This window comes from Teleopsis dalmanni, chromosome 2 (assembly GCF_002237135.1).
Source record: "Teleopsis dalmanni isolate 2A chromosome 2, ASM223713v2, whole genome shotgun sequence".
NCBI classification, from domain to species: Eukaryota; Metazoa; Arthropoda; class Insecta; order Diptera; family Diopsidae; genus Teleopsis; species Teleopsis dalmanni.
This window is the reverse complement of record NC_051847.1, coordinates 117,482,216-117,497,229: the sequence shown is the minus strand read 5'-3', so window position 1 is coordinate 117,497,229 and position 15,014 is coordinate 117,482,216. Positions and strand designations below refer to the sequence as shown.

The 15,014-nt window shown below is 27.9% G+C and overlaps 4 protein-coding genes across 4 annotated transcripts in view; 2 read left to right on the top strand and 2 right to left on the bottom strand.

Annotated features, from left to right (window-relative positions):
* Window positions 1-3,230: 3,230 nt before the first annotated feature.
* On the bottom strand, window positions 3,231-4,180 carry LOC119677939 (succinate dehydrogenase cytochrome b560 subunit-like). Its single transcript, XM_038089524.1, has 2 exons — window positions 3,976-4,180; window positions 3,231-3,923 (listed from the first exon to the last, which is right to left on the bottom strand). Coding segments are annotated over exons 1-2 (519 nt in total). The 5' UTR covers window positions 3,978-4,180; the 3' UTR covers window positions 3,231-3,406.
* Window positions 4,181-6,356: 2,176 nt separating this feature from the next.
* LOC119677938 (translationally-controlled tumor protein homolog) lies at window positions 6,357-7,360 on the top strand. Its single transcript, XM_038089523.1, has one exon. It carries the CDS (start codon window positions 6,471-6,473, stop codon window positions 6,987-6,989), a length of 519 nt encoding a protein of 172 aa, XP_037945451.1. The 5' UTR covers window positions 6,357-6,470; the 3' UTR covers window positions 6,990-7,360.
* A 3,398-nt stretch (window positions 7,361-10,758) lies between these two features.
* LOC119677937 lies at window positions 10,759-11,881 on the top strand. The gene is made up of 2 exons (XM_038089522.1): window positions 10,759-11,401; window positions 11,469-11,881. The coding sequence occupies exons 1-2, from the start codon at window positions 11,021-11,023 to the stop codon at window positions 11,808-11,810; spliced, it is 723 nt and encodes a 240-aa protein (XP_037945450.1). The 5' UTR covers window positions 10,759-11,020; the 3' UTR covers window positions 11,811-11,881.
* Window positions 11,882-13,285: 1,404 nt separating this feature from the next.
* The window catches only part of LOC119675543 (zinc transporter 7-like), a 28,142-nt gene continuing 26,413 nt past the window's right edge, over window positions 13,286-15,014 (bottom strand). The window contains exons 2-3 of the mRNA XM_038086750.1: window positions 14,211-14,633; window positions 13,286-14,145 (exon numbers count right to left, since the gene is read on the bottom strand). Coding sequence (XP_037942678.1) covers window positions 13,637-14,145; window positions 14,211-14,633 — 932 coding nt within the window. The 3' untranslated portion in view covers window positions 13,286-13,636. The remainder of the gene's footprint in view (window positions 14,146-14,210; window positions 14,634-15,014) is intronic.

Here is a 15,014-nt window from a genome sequence, read left to right as displayed (position 1 = left end):
TTAAAATATCGAAAAATATACAGCGCGCGAATTTTAAATGAGAATTTCCGAAAGCTTTTCGGTCACAATGTATATCGATACTCATTTAAAACCATTCAATTTACGCTTAAATAAACGCTTTTTATAAACTTCAATGATATCACACATTAGAATACGCACAGCAGTGCCGACTAGAATCCAATGCAAAAGAGCTTGAGGTGTTCTAGAGAGTCCTACAATGTTTCACAATAAACAACAAATTTAGAATTACAGAGCCGATCGACTAGAATTGCAGAGATAGACTTTTGGGGTTAAAGTATTTTTAAGATTTTTTTATAAAGAATCGAAAGGTACTCCATGTTGATTTCTGGATATGTTACAACTAAGATGAAGCGGTTACAATAGTTATATTATAACCTTTAAAAATTTATGCTGAAATATTTTTTGATAACTATATCTGCATACCCAATTTTACCTAGTTTTTTAGATAAATTACTTTAATTTTTGATTTGTGAACCACGGAAGTACTACATATCTGAAATAATTAAGGATCGAAAATAAGTCAGTTGCTTTTTAAAGAGATAATGAAAAATTTAAACAATTGTCCATTTTTTTAAAACACACTAAATACAAATCTCGAACACCAGGAACATCTTCCTGGGGGCGTAAATGGTGCCCCCAAAATATCTATGACGTCATTTACACCAATATAAGAGATTGTCACCATTATGTGGAATTTTACTAGGAATTACCATTGAAGTTTCTAAATTATATTTCTAAATATACTCCATAATCCTGTATTCCTCACTAAATCAGCTCACGTTAAAAAACTGATTTTCATCGCTCATTAAGTACATAAGCTAATAACGCGAAATCCTATTAAAAGATTTTTGTAACTTTCAGCTATAATGTAGTAAATGATTTTTAAAATTAACATTGTTTAATGATATGGAAAGCCTTGATATTTCAATAGAGAATTGTGCCCAAAAGAGAACTACGATAAAAAAAATAAGGTTTTGAAGTCTGTCTCTACGTCGACTTTGATATAGAATGATCTTTTCTCACCAATAAAACAAGTTTAAGTTCATATAATTTTCAAAGAAGAGGAAGTCACAGTATACACATAACATTATTAAAAGGTTCATTAGAGACTGTATAGTTTAATAGCAAAGCAAAATTCATATAGAAAACTTTTCTTTTATAACTGATGTATTAAATTCTCATTACAATGTTCGAACTCAATCAAAGAAGTTAACAAACCATATTTTTCTCAAAAACAAAAAATTCTAAATAGTTAAATAATATCCTGAATGCTTTTAGCACATGAAATACTCTGCTAAAAAGTCGACTATTTTGAGTGTCTCATCCTATATACCGGATAATCTTTGAATCTCACAAAATTAAACTCTAACAGATTTAAATTTTAATCAGTTGACCAATAAATGCAAGAAATTTATGGTAATTTGTCCTGAATGCTTTCAGCACATAAAAAACTTTGCTAAAAAGTCGACTATATTGAGTATCTCATCTTATATACTCTCATAAACGCAAATAATGTTTTCTATACTGTACTTAGAGCAATATAATCATGTCACGAATTCGGAGCAAAATATTCTAACTTAAATAATCATTAGTGCTTTGCAAGCCGTATGTAATTAAATCTAATTAATTATTGTAAATAAACTGAGAAATTAAATTGACTATGATAGTTTATAGTTAGCAAATTTAAACTTAACCCGTTCAGTCATCATTCGCTTTTTAAATTATTTATAGGTAGTAACTTATTAGAGAAAATAAATGATATTAATTTATAATAACGATCACAACAATTTAAAACAGAAAACACCAATAGTTTATAAATTGGTTTTTAGTTTGCTTTTATCCATCCACTATCATTTCCAATCATGGATCCGCATATTTCTTACATGAGCTTGTTTCCAATTATTAACATGCTTCCCGAGCTTATATTTGTCTTATATTTTGGAGTGTAGTTTTTATTGAAAATTACACTTAGAGCTTACAACTAAGCCAGTATTTTTGAAATTTTACAATATTTTCTTCTCCACATTTCAGCAGAGATATGTTGAACACTACATTAGATACTGTCATTATCATAATTAGTACTGTTCATTAATGTAACATAAACATTTATTTATATTCAAAGTATCTTCATCATTTGTAACTCTAGTTAAATATTCTATTATGCTGTAGTTTTGTTGATTTCAGCGTATATGGTGTCCGATTGCTTGAAGAATTAAATCCATCTTTCTTTTATTATAATGTCGCCAACCTTTTCATGATTTAGAAATGTTTTATAAAAATAGTAGTAAATACCGCAGTTAAGATTCACTTTATACATATATAGGCATATCTTTTGTTATCACATTCATCTTTATATTTACTTTGTTACCGGATTATTAGTAAATATAACTATTCAATTCAGTTACAGAATATTGTTATAATTAATGTATTTCATAATTCTTAAGTGAACTTCGTGTCCCATGGGATAGATTGCCACTAGGGGGGGCTACAAAAATGTTTATTAAAATATCAAGGTATATTTCTTGGCAGATGAGAGTATAAAATTGAAATAATAAGTTTATTGCATTTATATATAAATAATTATATATAGATGCATTTATATCCTTGATGGTTTATTGTAATTGTTTCCTTTGTAATAGGTACATGTTACCAATAGCTTCAAAATAAGGTAGTGCTCTTCAATACCAATACTTAGTGGATATCAAAATGTATGTGTAAAGAACTGCAATGAAGAGATACGTTTTTAATATAGGTATGCATGATTTATTAATTAATTTAATAGTACGAACTATAGTTGGGTACCTTATTTAATAAAATCACATCCTTTCCATGCTCCATTAAGTACTTAACTGAATTAAATTGCAATATTTATATTCTGAATTAAATACAGAGTCAATATAATTCCTTAATATCTGTTCAAGACTTTTAATTTAATTTGTTTAAATTAATTTAATTTGTTTTTAAAAAATCCTTATTCGAATAGCAACTGAAATCTAAACCATTCAACTATCCACGAATGCTATTAACATAAAAAGTTTTTATCTGGATGAAGTTATCAATTTTTTATATCTCCAAACAAAAATTCTACGTATTATTGTTTTGCACACACACACATATTTTCCAAATAAATGCAAATATACATTTATACTAATTAACATTTATACTAATTAATATATATTTTGTGATTAACCGTACACAATAATAGCAAATATTTTTCGTTCAAGTCTGTTGCTTTTAATAGTATTACATAACAAAAACTATGCACAACAACAAAATTTTATACAATTGTTAGTTTGCAATATTTTCCGAAATTTGTTGTATTAAATAAATTAAAAATAGACAATCTTTATATGTTGAGAGGAAAATTATACCCACACACTGTAGTTTAGAGAATGGCCAAAATAATGGTCAAAAGAGTCGAAGCACCAAGCATTGCATAACCAGTCGTGTACACCTCGCTAAGCTTCAGGAAAAGTCCACCGTCCCATAGCAAGTGACGCACGCCATTGCAAGTGTGATACGCAAACGGGAAAGCAATGAGAGCCTTTACTGTACCAAGCGTAAAACCACTCAAATGCAAACCTTCCATCATAGTAAAGTAATGGCATGCATCATGAGACGAAATCAATGCGCCTAATCCTAATCCCCAAGCCATAATGCCAAGTGCAAAACCAGTACCGCGATGAGTAATGGACAGCATTGAAGTCAATTGTGGCTTGTAGATAGTCAAATGTGGAGACATTTCACGACCAAGGCGTGTATTTTTCTCATCGTACGACTCCTTCTTTAGAGATGTAGCCGGTTTTATCTTAATTGTCACCTGACGAGCGAAATTTGGCTGCATCATTTGCAAGCCTTGGCGTAAAGCGGGTGAACGAACAAGGGAACGTGATATAGCGAACCTGAATAAAAAACATTATTTCATTTTTGCAATATGTTAAAGTATTTACTTACATTTTGATGCCGTAATACACCACAACACAATCTCTCCTTTTGACAGATTAATGAAAATATTCCAAACGTTTATGTTGGTAATGCTTAAATGTCAAAAGTTGTCAAAATCAATCTTTTACAAATTTTGGACAGAAAACGTATTGCCACAGAATTCTTTATTTATTGGAATTTTTGATACGTTACGTATATGTAGAAGACAGAAAATAAAAATATATTTTTTTTTAAATTATACATAAAATTTTTCAAAATTGTATTGACTACTTTGATTACTTTTTAAAATATATGTATTAAATATTATATTATATATATATGAAATTATGAATTTTGTTTTTGTGAGATGAAAAAACTTCATCCGTATTGTCGATAATGCTATAGAGTACAAATACAATTATGTAAATTATGTCGGTATGGCAGCGAATGTTGGTATTTACCAGAATTTCGAGTAGGGTAAATTTGTTAAAAATTAAGTGAATTATGTGTTACCATTGTGAAAATTTTATAAGATGTGCACTAAATAAATAAATAAATTTGAAAAGTTTTAACCAAAAATAATAAACAAGTGCAATAAATAAATAAATAAGTATTAACGTAAGAGCAGCGCAAAAAATCCCTAGGAAATTTTACCTCAATTTACTGGAGCTCACATACTGACATACTATGATACTTATATAAGTTTACTCTATCAAATTTGAATAATTTCCACTTTCATTACGATAAGAGTAATTTGCATACATAAATATACGAATTACAAACATATTTATTGTTTAAAAACTTTTTTGCACATGGAATGCTATATCTTCATAATCCAACTTCAAATCTATAAATAAATTTGTTCTTCACTTTTAAAAATTTATATTTAAACAAATAAAATAAAGTCATGATTAATCGTTTTTGTTTTCTCGTGTTTCATTATTCGTTAAAGACTTAAATTTGCAGGAGGCAAGTTGTTTTTAAATTTGAACATTATAAATATTAATTTTTAAAATTAAAAATTATTAATTATTCACTTACGAATAACTCGTTCAGTAGAAAGATGTTACAAGTGAATATTCCTTATTATGTCCGATGACTTCTATTATCTTGAAATTGTAACCTTCACAAAATTCATAGTACAAATACGTTATATATAATAGCATATGATATTTCTACACCAAATTAATACAAAATCCTTGTATGAATGTGTGAAATAATCACCTAATTAATTTTTCAGTTATATTGCCTTAGTATAAGCTACTTCAAAAAATTCAAATTTGAAAATTACAAGATAAATTTTGATAAAAATAAAGAGGTAATTATATGGCGCTTACACTGGCCGAAAATCGCTCATTTCGAATGAACCATTTGAAAGTGTTTACATTCGTTGTAATTAATTTGTTCCTATATTAAACAGCTAAATTTTCAACTTACCTGTTGATTTGATTTTGGCCTGTGCCAAAAAAATGTTGCATAAAGGCTAAATATACCTTCAAACCTTACAATATAAACTGAAAACATATTTTTAACTTCGATTACGGAAACATTTGTTTACCTTTTTTTTTGTAAATATGTCAAAAACACCTTTCTCAAACTGTCAAAATGCCATGAAAAGCTTTTATTTAGGATATGTTCAATGTATTCATATGCATTTGGAACATATTTGGAACTCATTCTAACATCGTTAGAACTCATTTCTACAGAATGAGATCCAATGGATCTCATTTGCGCTTGAGATTTTGTATGCAAAAATGAGTCATTCGCTTCTCATTTTCGATTTTTGAGCAAAATGAGCCGTTTGAGACCAGTGTAAATGCCGTATAAAATCAAGATATCAAGATAATTTCGAAACAAAAATATATTGTAAACATAAATGAAATAGTGAGTATGAAATACAAAAATTGTAGACACTAAAAATTAATAAATTTAAATAAAAGAAAACAAAATGAATATTAGAATGGCAACGGTAAACATTTTTATCTTATATATTTGAATTAGTTTATTTATTTATGTATTTAAAATTTTTAGTAAATGAATTACTCATTTTAATTACTCATCTGATTTTAACAGATCACTAAAATTTTACAACATATTTTCAGTGAACATTCACATTAGATTCATATTTGAAATAAGCTGCACTGAAACTTAAGACAAACATTTTTTGCGAGTAAAACCTAACCTTGAAAATTTTTGGTTTTTGCTTTTTGCTTTGTTGTTGCTTTACATCTTTCCTTCCATAATTTTTATATATTTTTTTGCTACTCTGAAACAAAAAATTACGGTTAATATTCAAACGCTGTTTTGATTTCGCTGTATTTACAACTTTTAATGTGATTTTTCAATCTGGCATCTCCAATAGTAGCCGCCATTGCTAAAAATTTCTACTGACAAAAGTGAAAAGTTTCCTTCTTCTTTCTTTCTTTTTCGTTGAAGTTGAGCGTGGCAACGTGTCGGACGGTCGTCTCGGTTTGAACAATCTGTTGAAAATTAGTAAATAATTTAGTAAAAAAAATACATTCAACATGAAAATCTACAAGGATATTATCACTGGCGACGAAATGTTTGCTGATACCTATAAAATGAAGTTGGTGGATGAGGTCATATATGAAGTCTACGGCAGACTCGTTTCACGTACCGAAGGTGACATACAAATTGAAGGTTTCAATCCATCAGCTGAAGAAGCCGACGAAGGTACCGATTCTAATGTTCAAACCGGCGTTGACGTTATCCTAAACCATCGTTTGCAAGAATGTTTTGCTTTTGGTGACAAAAAATCTTTCACATTATATCTTAAAGATTACATGAAAAAAGTCCTAGCCAAATTAGAAGAACGCGCACCTGATCAAGTTGATGTGTTCAAAACAAATATGAACAAAGTTGTAAAGGAGATTATGGGACGCTTCAAAGACTTGCAATTCTTCACTGGCGAATCGATGGATTGTGATGGCATGGTTGCTATGTGTGAATATCGGGAAATTAACGGCGAAAGTGTACCAGTACTAATGTTTTTTAAACATGGTTTGGATGAGGAGAAGTGTTAATTTAATTTAAATTATGTATCATTTAATGCAGTAAATCAATTAGTTTAATTTGCTCTTTTTATTTTGGAAACCTTTTATTATAAATATGACTAAATTTAAAATCATTTAATATTATGTAAACGAAATTTGTAATAATTAAGAATTTTTGTATACTTCTCCGCTCTATATTATTGCCTGAGTCGTCGACCAATTTATATTGTAATTAATTAAATCAGGAACATCAACATACTCAGATCAATTGTAACTGAATTCTTTTGTATTGTATTTACTAGTTAACATTATCAACAGCAATTGTACAATTAAAATCGAAAAAAACAGAGAATTTAAAAAAGATGACTAAAAATAAACAATTGATTCCCGACATTCAAAAATTTTGTTTTATCTTATATAAAAAAAATCGCATTTTGCGACTTACGTTGGTGACTCATTAAAAATTACAATACGAGAACAGTTGAATACTAGAATACAGAAGCTGACACAATTACAAATTGAAGCCAAAGGGTACCTTGAACTTTGGAAGCATCACATAGTTGTTGTTATAGGGCTTCTTTTTTGTTATTGTTACATTTTACTACATTTACATTCAGTAAATGTTATAGCTGCGCAAATGCAGTTCTGGATTTTGCCCTAAATATTTTTTGCAAACGTGCAACACACTAACCTAACCTCAATTGCAAAAAATAATCAAGAATAGCTATATTTAGCAAATCTATATATGTATATATTTATATTGCATTGTTTTTGTAAAATAGTAAACAAATTTCTGTTTACAATTGTTGCCATGTCAGTGCGTCATGTTGTTGTTAACCTCATATTGCTGAGCAGTTTTATGCATTTCTGCATTATTATTTGAAAAGGGACTTGTTGCAGCTGCGAGAAAATGCTTTGTTGGGAATTAAACAAAAAATTTTCCGAGAAAACGCCCTTCTTTTTGCAGCTGCTGGTAATGTCGAATAAGGTCAGGTAGCTTAGATTTTCATGAAAATTAATACAATGCCTTTAAAGTTCGGCTTATCTTTCTTTCGTTCTGTGTCAGTGTTTGTTCTTAGAATTGAACACACACATTGAAAGAAGGTGAACAATTATTCTAAATTTGGAATGCTGCAGGAGTGGGCAAACTTTAAAGAAGATGCATTTTTTAGAAATAATATTGTTTATCTCTTTCAGAGAAAAAATGTTTCTATAAATTCAGAAAAAATATTTTCATGTTTCGATACACATACAATCAAATACTAATGATTATTATTTAAGCATGACAACGATTTCTGTAGCGTCGCTATACCTAAATATTCTTAAAAATTATAAACCATTAGCTTAAAATCATGAAATCTTTAAGATAATTGAACGAATTTATTTGAAGAAATGAATTCACCTATCAAAGCGATATATAATTTTTTGTTAAAACTCAATGTTGCATGAACCATTCTGTTAAGTGTCTGGCACAAGGTTCTTAAAAATATTTAGTTTTTTTTAAAAGCCATTAGCTTAATGTATTTTTCAGTCACTTATAAAAATTAAAATAGTTCAATTCAACAGAAAAAATAAAATGTCTGAATAATATCTTGATATGTCTATCAGTAAGAAAAGATATCACAACCGAATTACTTTTTCAACATCTAGAAGCATGGTTATATTAATAAAAATTCAAAATTTGAATGGAAAAGCAAAAATATATAAAATAAATTACTCGGCATATTTGTTCTAAAGTGTGAATTTTAAAATAATATGTCTCTTTATAACTTGAAAATATTAAATTAAATAAGTTATGCCACATGCTAATGCTCTTGGATTAATGACCTTCGTCAATATAGAAATTATCTTATAACCATTTAAGTAGCTAATGATTTAAATTTGATTTTACAAAACATCGCATTATATCTTAAATTTGTTCAAAACTGTCTGCCATAATAAATGTCTGGAATAAAGTAAATGAAAAGAAAGACATGCATATAACGCCACTCTTCAGCAAGTTCCTTTTTTCCAGCGAAGATAAACATTCCGTACAACTGAAATATCAACCACTTCCACAATTAAAATCAATTATTATTATTATTATTATTATTATTATTATTATTATTATTATTATTATTATTATTATTATTATTAGTATTATTATTATTTTATTTATTATTATTATTATTATTATTATTATTTTTATTATTATTATTATTATTTTTATTATTATTATTATTATTATTATTATTATTATTATTATTATATTATTTATTATTATTTTATTATTATTATTATTATTATTATTATTATTATTATTATTATTATTATTATTATTATTATTATTTTTATTATTATTATTATTTTATTATTATTATTATTTTATTATTATTATTATTATTATTATTATTATTATTATTATTATTATTTTTTTATTATTCTTATTATTATTATTATTAAGAGAAGGGATTGTGCACTACGACCTAAAAGATCTATTGTGCCCTTTATTCGGGTTAGAGTGTTGCTCCAAATCCGATTTCTTTAAAGAAAGACAATATAGAGCCTGCCTTTCCTAGTCTTGAGTCTTTGTGATCCTTGAAATACCCTCCTAGGTGTTTCTTCCGCTTGTGCATCAGTGCCGGGCACTCCCCAAGCACATGATATGCAGTTTCTCTCTCTTCTCTACAGTATTAATAAATTTTCGATTAAAGAAATAAAGCAAATAATGTAATTAAAATTATTCATATATAAACCACTTTGTTATTTATACACAATAACAATCAACTATGTAATCAAATATTAGTAGTTATTAAATTAATACCTAATTACTACAAATTTAAGAGAAAAATGTGATACAAAATATGAGATTATTATAGTACTTGATATTTTAAAAATTAACAATTTTTAAATTTAATACAAATATTTTCGAAAAATTTTAGTATGTTTATTAATTACTTTCAAAAAATGTAAGGCAAAAAATTAAAACATATAAAGGCTATGCCGGAATTTCATAGAAAGCTAATTTTTTTTATTTTCTTTTTCTGTTCAAAAACTATGTAAACGTTTAAATTTAAAATTGTATACTACGTTTAAATTGTGAGATTCAAATAACGAGATTAAGTTAATCTGCATTTTTAATCTCCACCGTTTACATTATACATTGGAGATTAATTTTGACGTTTCTCTTGCTGTGTTTTGTTTCGTGTGTTTAATAAAATTCTGTAAATAAAACATTTAATTACAATGTCGTACAAAAAAATCGTAATATAAATTTAATAAATAGTTTAATAACAATAATTTAACAAATTTTAGTTATAATTATATACAAAACTATTATTAAAATAATATATTAAAAATTTACTACAAATATTTAATTGATTAATAAATATACATTAATTTAGATTTAAAAAATTTCAAAATTTATAAATCGGTAAGGACAATTTATAAAATTGTATTGTATTTTCAAATTTTCAATATTTGTTTTGAATAGATTTTGATGTTTCTTTTCCAATTCTTCTATGATCGTAAAAAATCTATAATATTAAGCCAGTTGCAGAATTGCACGGAAAAATAATTACCATTTTTAAGGAAATTAAAAATTAATCTCCACCAAAAGGAGATTAACTTTTGTATGGAAAATCTAAGATTAAACAACAAGATTAAAAGTAGATTAGTGCTTTAATCTACTTTTAATCTCACAATGTAAACGCCGTTTTAGACAAAAATTGGTGAAATGCAATTAATTAAAGTTTTTTTTTTAAGGATAAATTATGAATCATGTAGGATACACGGAAATTTAAACTTACTATTACAGATGCACTATTTCTATAAGAAATTATCTGAAAGTGGTATCCTGAGGGACTGTTTAGTCCCTTTTATAACTAAACAGTTTTTCGCAATAGTTTTACAACACTGTTTTAGATGCCGAAAAATATCCACCAACACAACACAAATTGTTTACACTAATTGTATACATTTTTTTAAGTGTTCGCTAGTTTTTAAAAACATAATTGGCAGTTTTTAAAATTAAAATAAATGAATAAATCGCAAAACATATTTCATTATAAAGTATTTAAATAATGGCAGTTTATGATTCAAAGGAATGGCGAGAGTTTTTCGACACATACGCCAGCCTGAGTGAGCTTTGGCTGCCAAGTAAACGGGAAAAGAAAAAGTCACGTGAAAAAGCCTGGAAAGTATTACTAAAAAAATATGAAGCTGTAGATCCAAAAGCTGATGAATCTAGATTGAAGCAAAGAGTGGCTAGTATACGCTTTTGCTATAAGCGCGAGTTAAAAAAGGTACAAAAAAGTCTATTAAAGGCTGTAACAGAGGATGATATCTACTCTCCGAATTTATGGTATTATGATAAATTAGAATTTTTAAAGGATTATCTTGGAACACGCTCTACCAATTCACATAAATCTGAAATCAAGGAACAAATTGACGAAACAAGTTTTGTATGTTTACTTTGATAATAAGGCGTGTATAATTATTTTAATATTAATATAACTTTTTTACGTACAGACCGATTCAGATTCGATGCCCAATTTATCAATTCCGGACCCATACAGTAGTTGTAGAGAAGAAACCATTAACATCGTTCCTAAAGATAATGCAATAACATGTGCAGAGCAATATAAACAAATGGATGATGCTGATTTTTATGCATCTTGTTGGGCACGTTCATTTTCAAAATTATCTACTTTACAACAAATTTATGCAAAACAAGCAATAGATGAGATACTCATACGTGGTCAACTACAACAACTTACACAAAATTATTTGGCTCCAATACCTGTTCCACAAGTTGCTGGATATTTATTAACAAAAAATATTACAACTGCACCAATTGTATTTCAGACTTAAGGACTTATAAAACTATTAAACAGTGTTCTCACTGTTTTCTAAATATTTCAATAGAGCTTACATTATTAAAATAATATTTTGATCTCATATTTATAATTATTAATTTATTTTAGTTTACTTTTTATTAATTTATAATAATAAATAATCTCTTAATTAAATAAAAGAATACAATTATTTTTCGAATAACACAGTTTCTTAAACTTTTTCAACACGGAACATTGAATCTATACCATATTGCGCAGGAAGAGTTAATACAAAATATTGGTATTACAATAGACTCATAGGACCTAAGTGAGTTAGTCAATTAGAACGACTACAACACTAACCTAGTCTATCCAATATACTACATTTAATACACAATAATATACTAACTTTTCATGAAGCGCTGAAAGTACGAGACACAGGGAACTTGTATTATTTGTAACTAAAATGGTATATTTCACTATATCTCAAAAAAATTAAAATACAACTGTTGATATTATTCATACGGAAAAGTGCGAACGGCACTTGGTTTGATAGATCGGGCCTCTGTTGGAACAAAGTTTCTTTGATTTATACTTCCATCCTATCGATAAGGCAATGGTGCTTCACATTGACCCATGCTAGTATCACATTATTTCCTTTTGTGTTAATGGATTCCATTTGTGCAAGTGCCTTACTTAATTAAACTTTTCATATTCTAATTCTATACTAAGTATTGTAAATACATATTCTACTGCTACATACTCTTCAAAGAATGTTCCATTTATAGGATATTTACTACACTAAAGAAGAATCAATAAAGATGAATCCAAACTTCTAGCAAAATAATAATGAATGAATGAATTATAAAATTAATTATGTCAATTAGTTAGGTTGTACTTCATCATCATCTGTTTAAATACAGTTTTCCATTCTTCTCTGTTTTTTGATTTTATTTTCTAATTTCTTATATTCATTTCTTCTAAGTCCTGCTGCACACTGTCTTTCCATCGTATTTTTGGTCGTCCTCTTCTTCTGCTAGTTTCTACTTCGTTCTCATAAATTTTAAGCGGTGCTCCCATATGCGACATTGTTATCACATGCCCAGTTAGGTTGTACTTATTTATAGTTAATGTATAAAATTAAAATTGCAAATATAAATCACCTGTATATAATAAAGATAAAGTATTACTACTACACTCTTCCTTCAATCACCTATTGATATATAAGAGTAGTAATACGTTTGGTATTAGCCTAGCTTGGTTTGGCATAGCTTCATTTCAAAATTTACATTTTAATGAACAGTAGTCATTACACTATATAATATTCTTTACACTATAATATTCACAAATTTCATCAACTTTTGAGAGAAAAAGATAATTTATGAATGCATTCACTGTGGTTACATCCTTTTTGTTTCAACTTTATTAATTTTTCCTTTTAATAAATTTGTTATACTGTAACAAAATAATTTTTATTTCAGTCAAAACTGTTGCGTTCTTTTGTTCTATTTTGAATATTGCATACAATTTATTATACATTTTTTAGGAAGATTCTAAACTTATATAAAAAAATCGTTTATCGGAATGACTTAATATGTATAATTAATTTGAATTATATTACACAATTATTTGTATATTATTAAATGTAAAATATAAATAATTTAAATCATATTAACAATATATTATGATTTTCACATAGAAATATTTTAAAAAATATAAATTGGAAAATTGTTACGAATTGGCGCACTTACAATATAGACACTAATTTACATTTTGTAAATTGTTTGATTTATTTAAAAAAAACAGCATAAAAATATAATTACATTAAAATATCTAACAAGAGTGTAACTAACAATGTTTCTATCACACATAGTCGAGCTGTATGTACATCTGCTTTACTCCCACTGACTCAAAAATCATTCGCGCATGCGTCACTACGTATTTAGGATCTACATTCTTTGATACTTCCAGTTTAATAGCACCAACATATACGTCCGAGCACAATGTCCAAAAATGTGGCTCCTGCACGGCATAAACACCCGCTAACCCTGTAACTTTCTGATAGCAATGAGGTAATGAACGATCTAAATCCGTTGGTTGTCTTTGCATTAAGATCAAGATTGACTCTTTAATAAGGCTAAGCACACTTAATGCTATAAGCAAGGCTATAAAAATTGAGCATATTGGATCCGCAATCATCCAGCCAAACAAATGCATTAGCACCGCTGAGATAATCACACCAACTGAGCCAAGTGTATCAGCCAATATATGCAAAAATACACCACGCATAATTTGGGAATTACTGCCAGAGATGTCGCCGTTCAAACCGCCATGGGAGTGACCATGTCCTTGCTCATGTGAATGACCGTGACCTGTAAAATTTTAATGTAAGTTGAAAAAATAAAAATAGTTTTTTTTTATTAATAAAAATAATTACCATCCAAATCAATTGCGTGATTATTATGCCCATTCATATCAAGTAGGTTGTTGCCATGCGAATGACCATGTCCACCTCCGTGTGAATGTCCATGGCCACCACCTCCATGACTATGGCCATGACCACCATGTTGAAAGGCGTATATACCCACTAAGTTCACAATAAATCCCAGAACGGAAACAACAAAAAGACGTTCATGTTTTACTTCAGGTGGTTCAATAAGACGTTCAACGCCTTCCGATAGTATGAAAAATGAAATAAATAAAAGGAAGAGACTATTTACAAATCCAGCCAGTACTTCAGCTCGTACATAACCGTAAGAAAATTTTTCATTAGCTTTCCACTTTGTAATAACCGATGCAGCCAAACCCGCCAGTAGACCAGTACAATCGAAGAACATATGAAATGAGTCCGAGATAAGACCTGTAAAATAGTATAAAATTAATATTCCATTTCGAAATAGATTTCCTGCCTTACGACATAAAATTCTTAATTACAAAATTGTTACCTAGTTTCAATATTCTTAAATAATTGCGTGCGTTTAACCCTAGGGCTATTCTCTAATGACATTTATTCAAAAAGATATTTATTAAAAAAAGTAATTGTTTAAAATAAACAAAACACATTCTATTTAATATAATAGAATATTGTAATGTGGATTTAGCAATGCATTGTGTTCATAATTTAATATTGTTGTGTTGTAGCTAAAAGTCGACTAGAACACCGCGTGGAAATGTACACAAGAGAGTCCATAATAGGATAGGATGACGGAAGTGATATTGTATAAGATAGAGGTAGGAATAA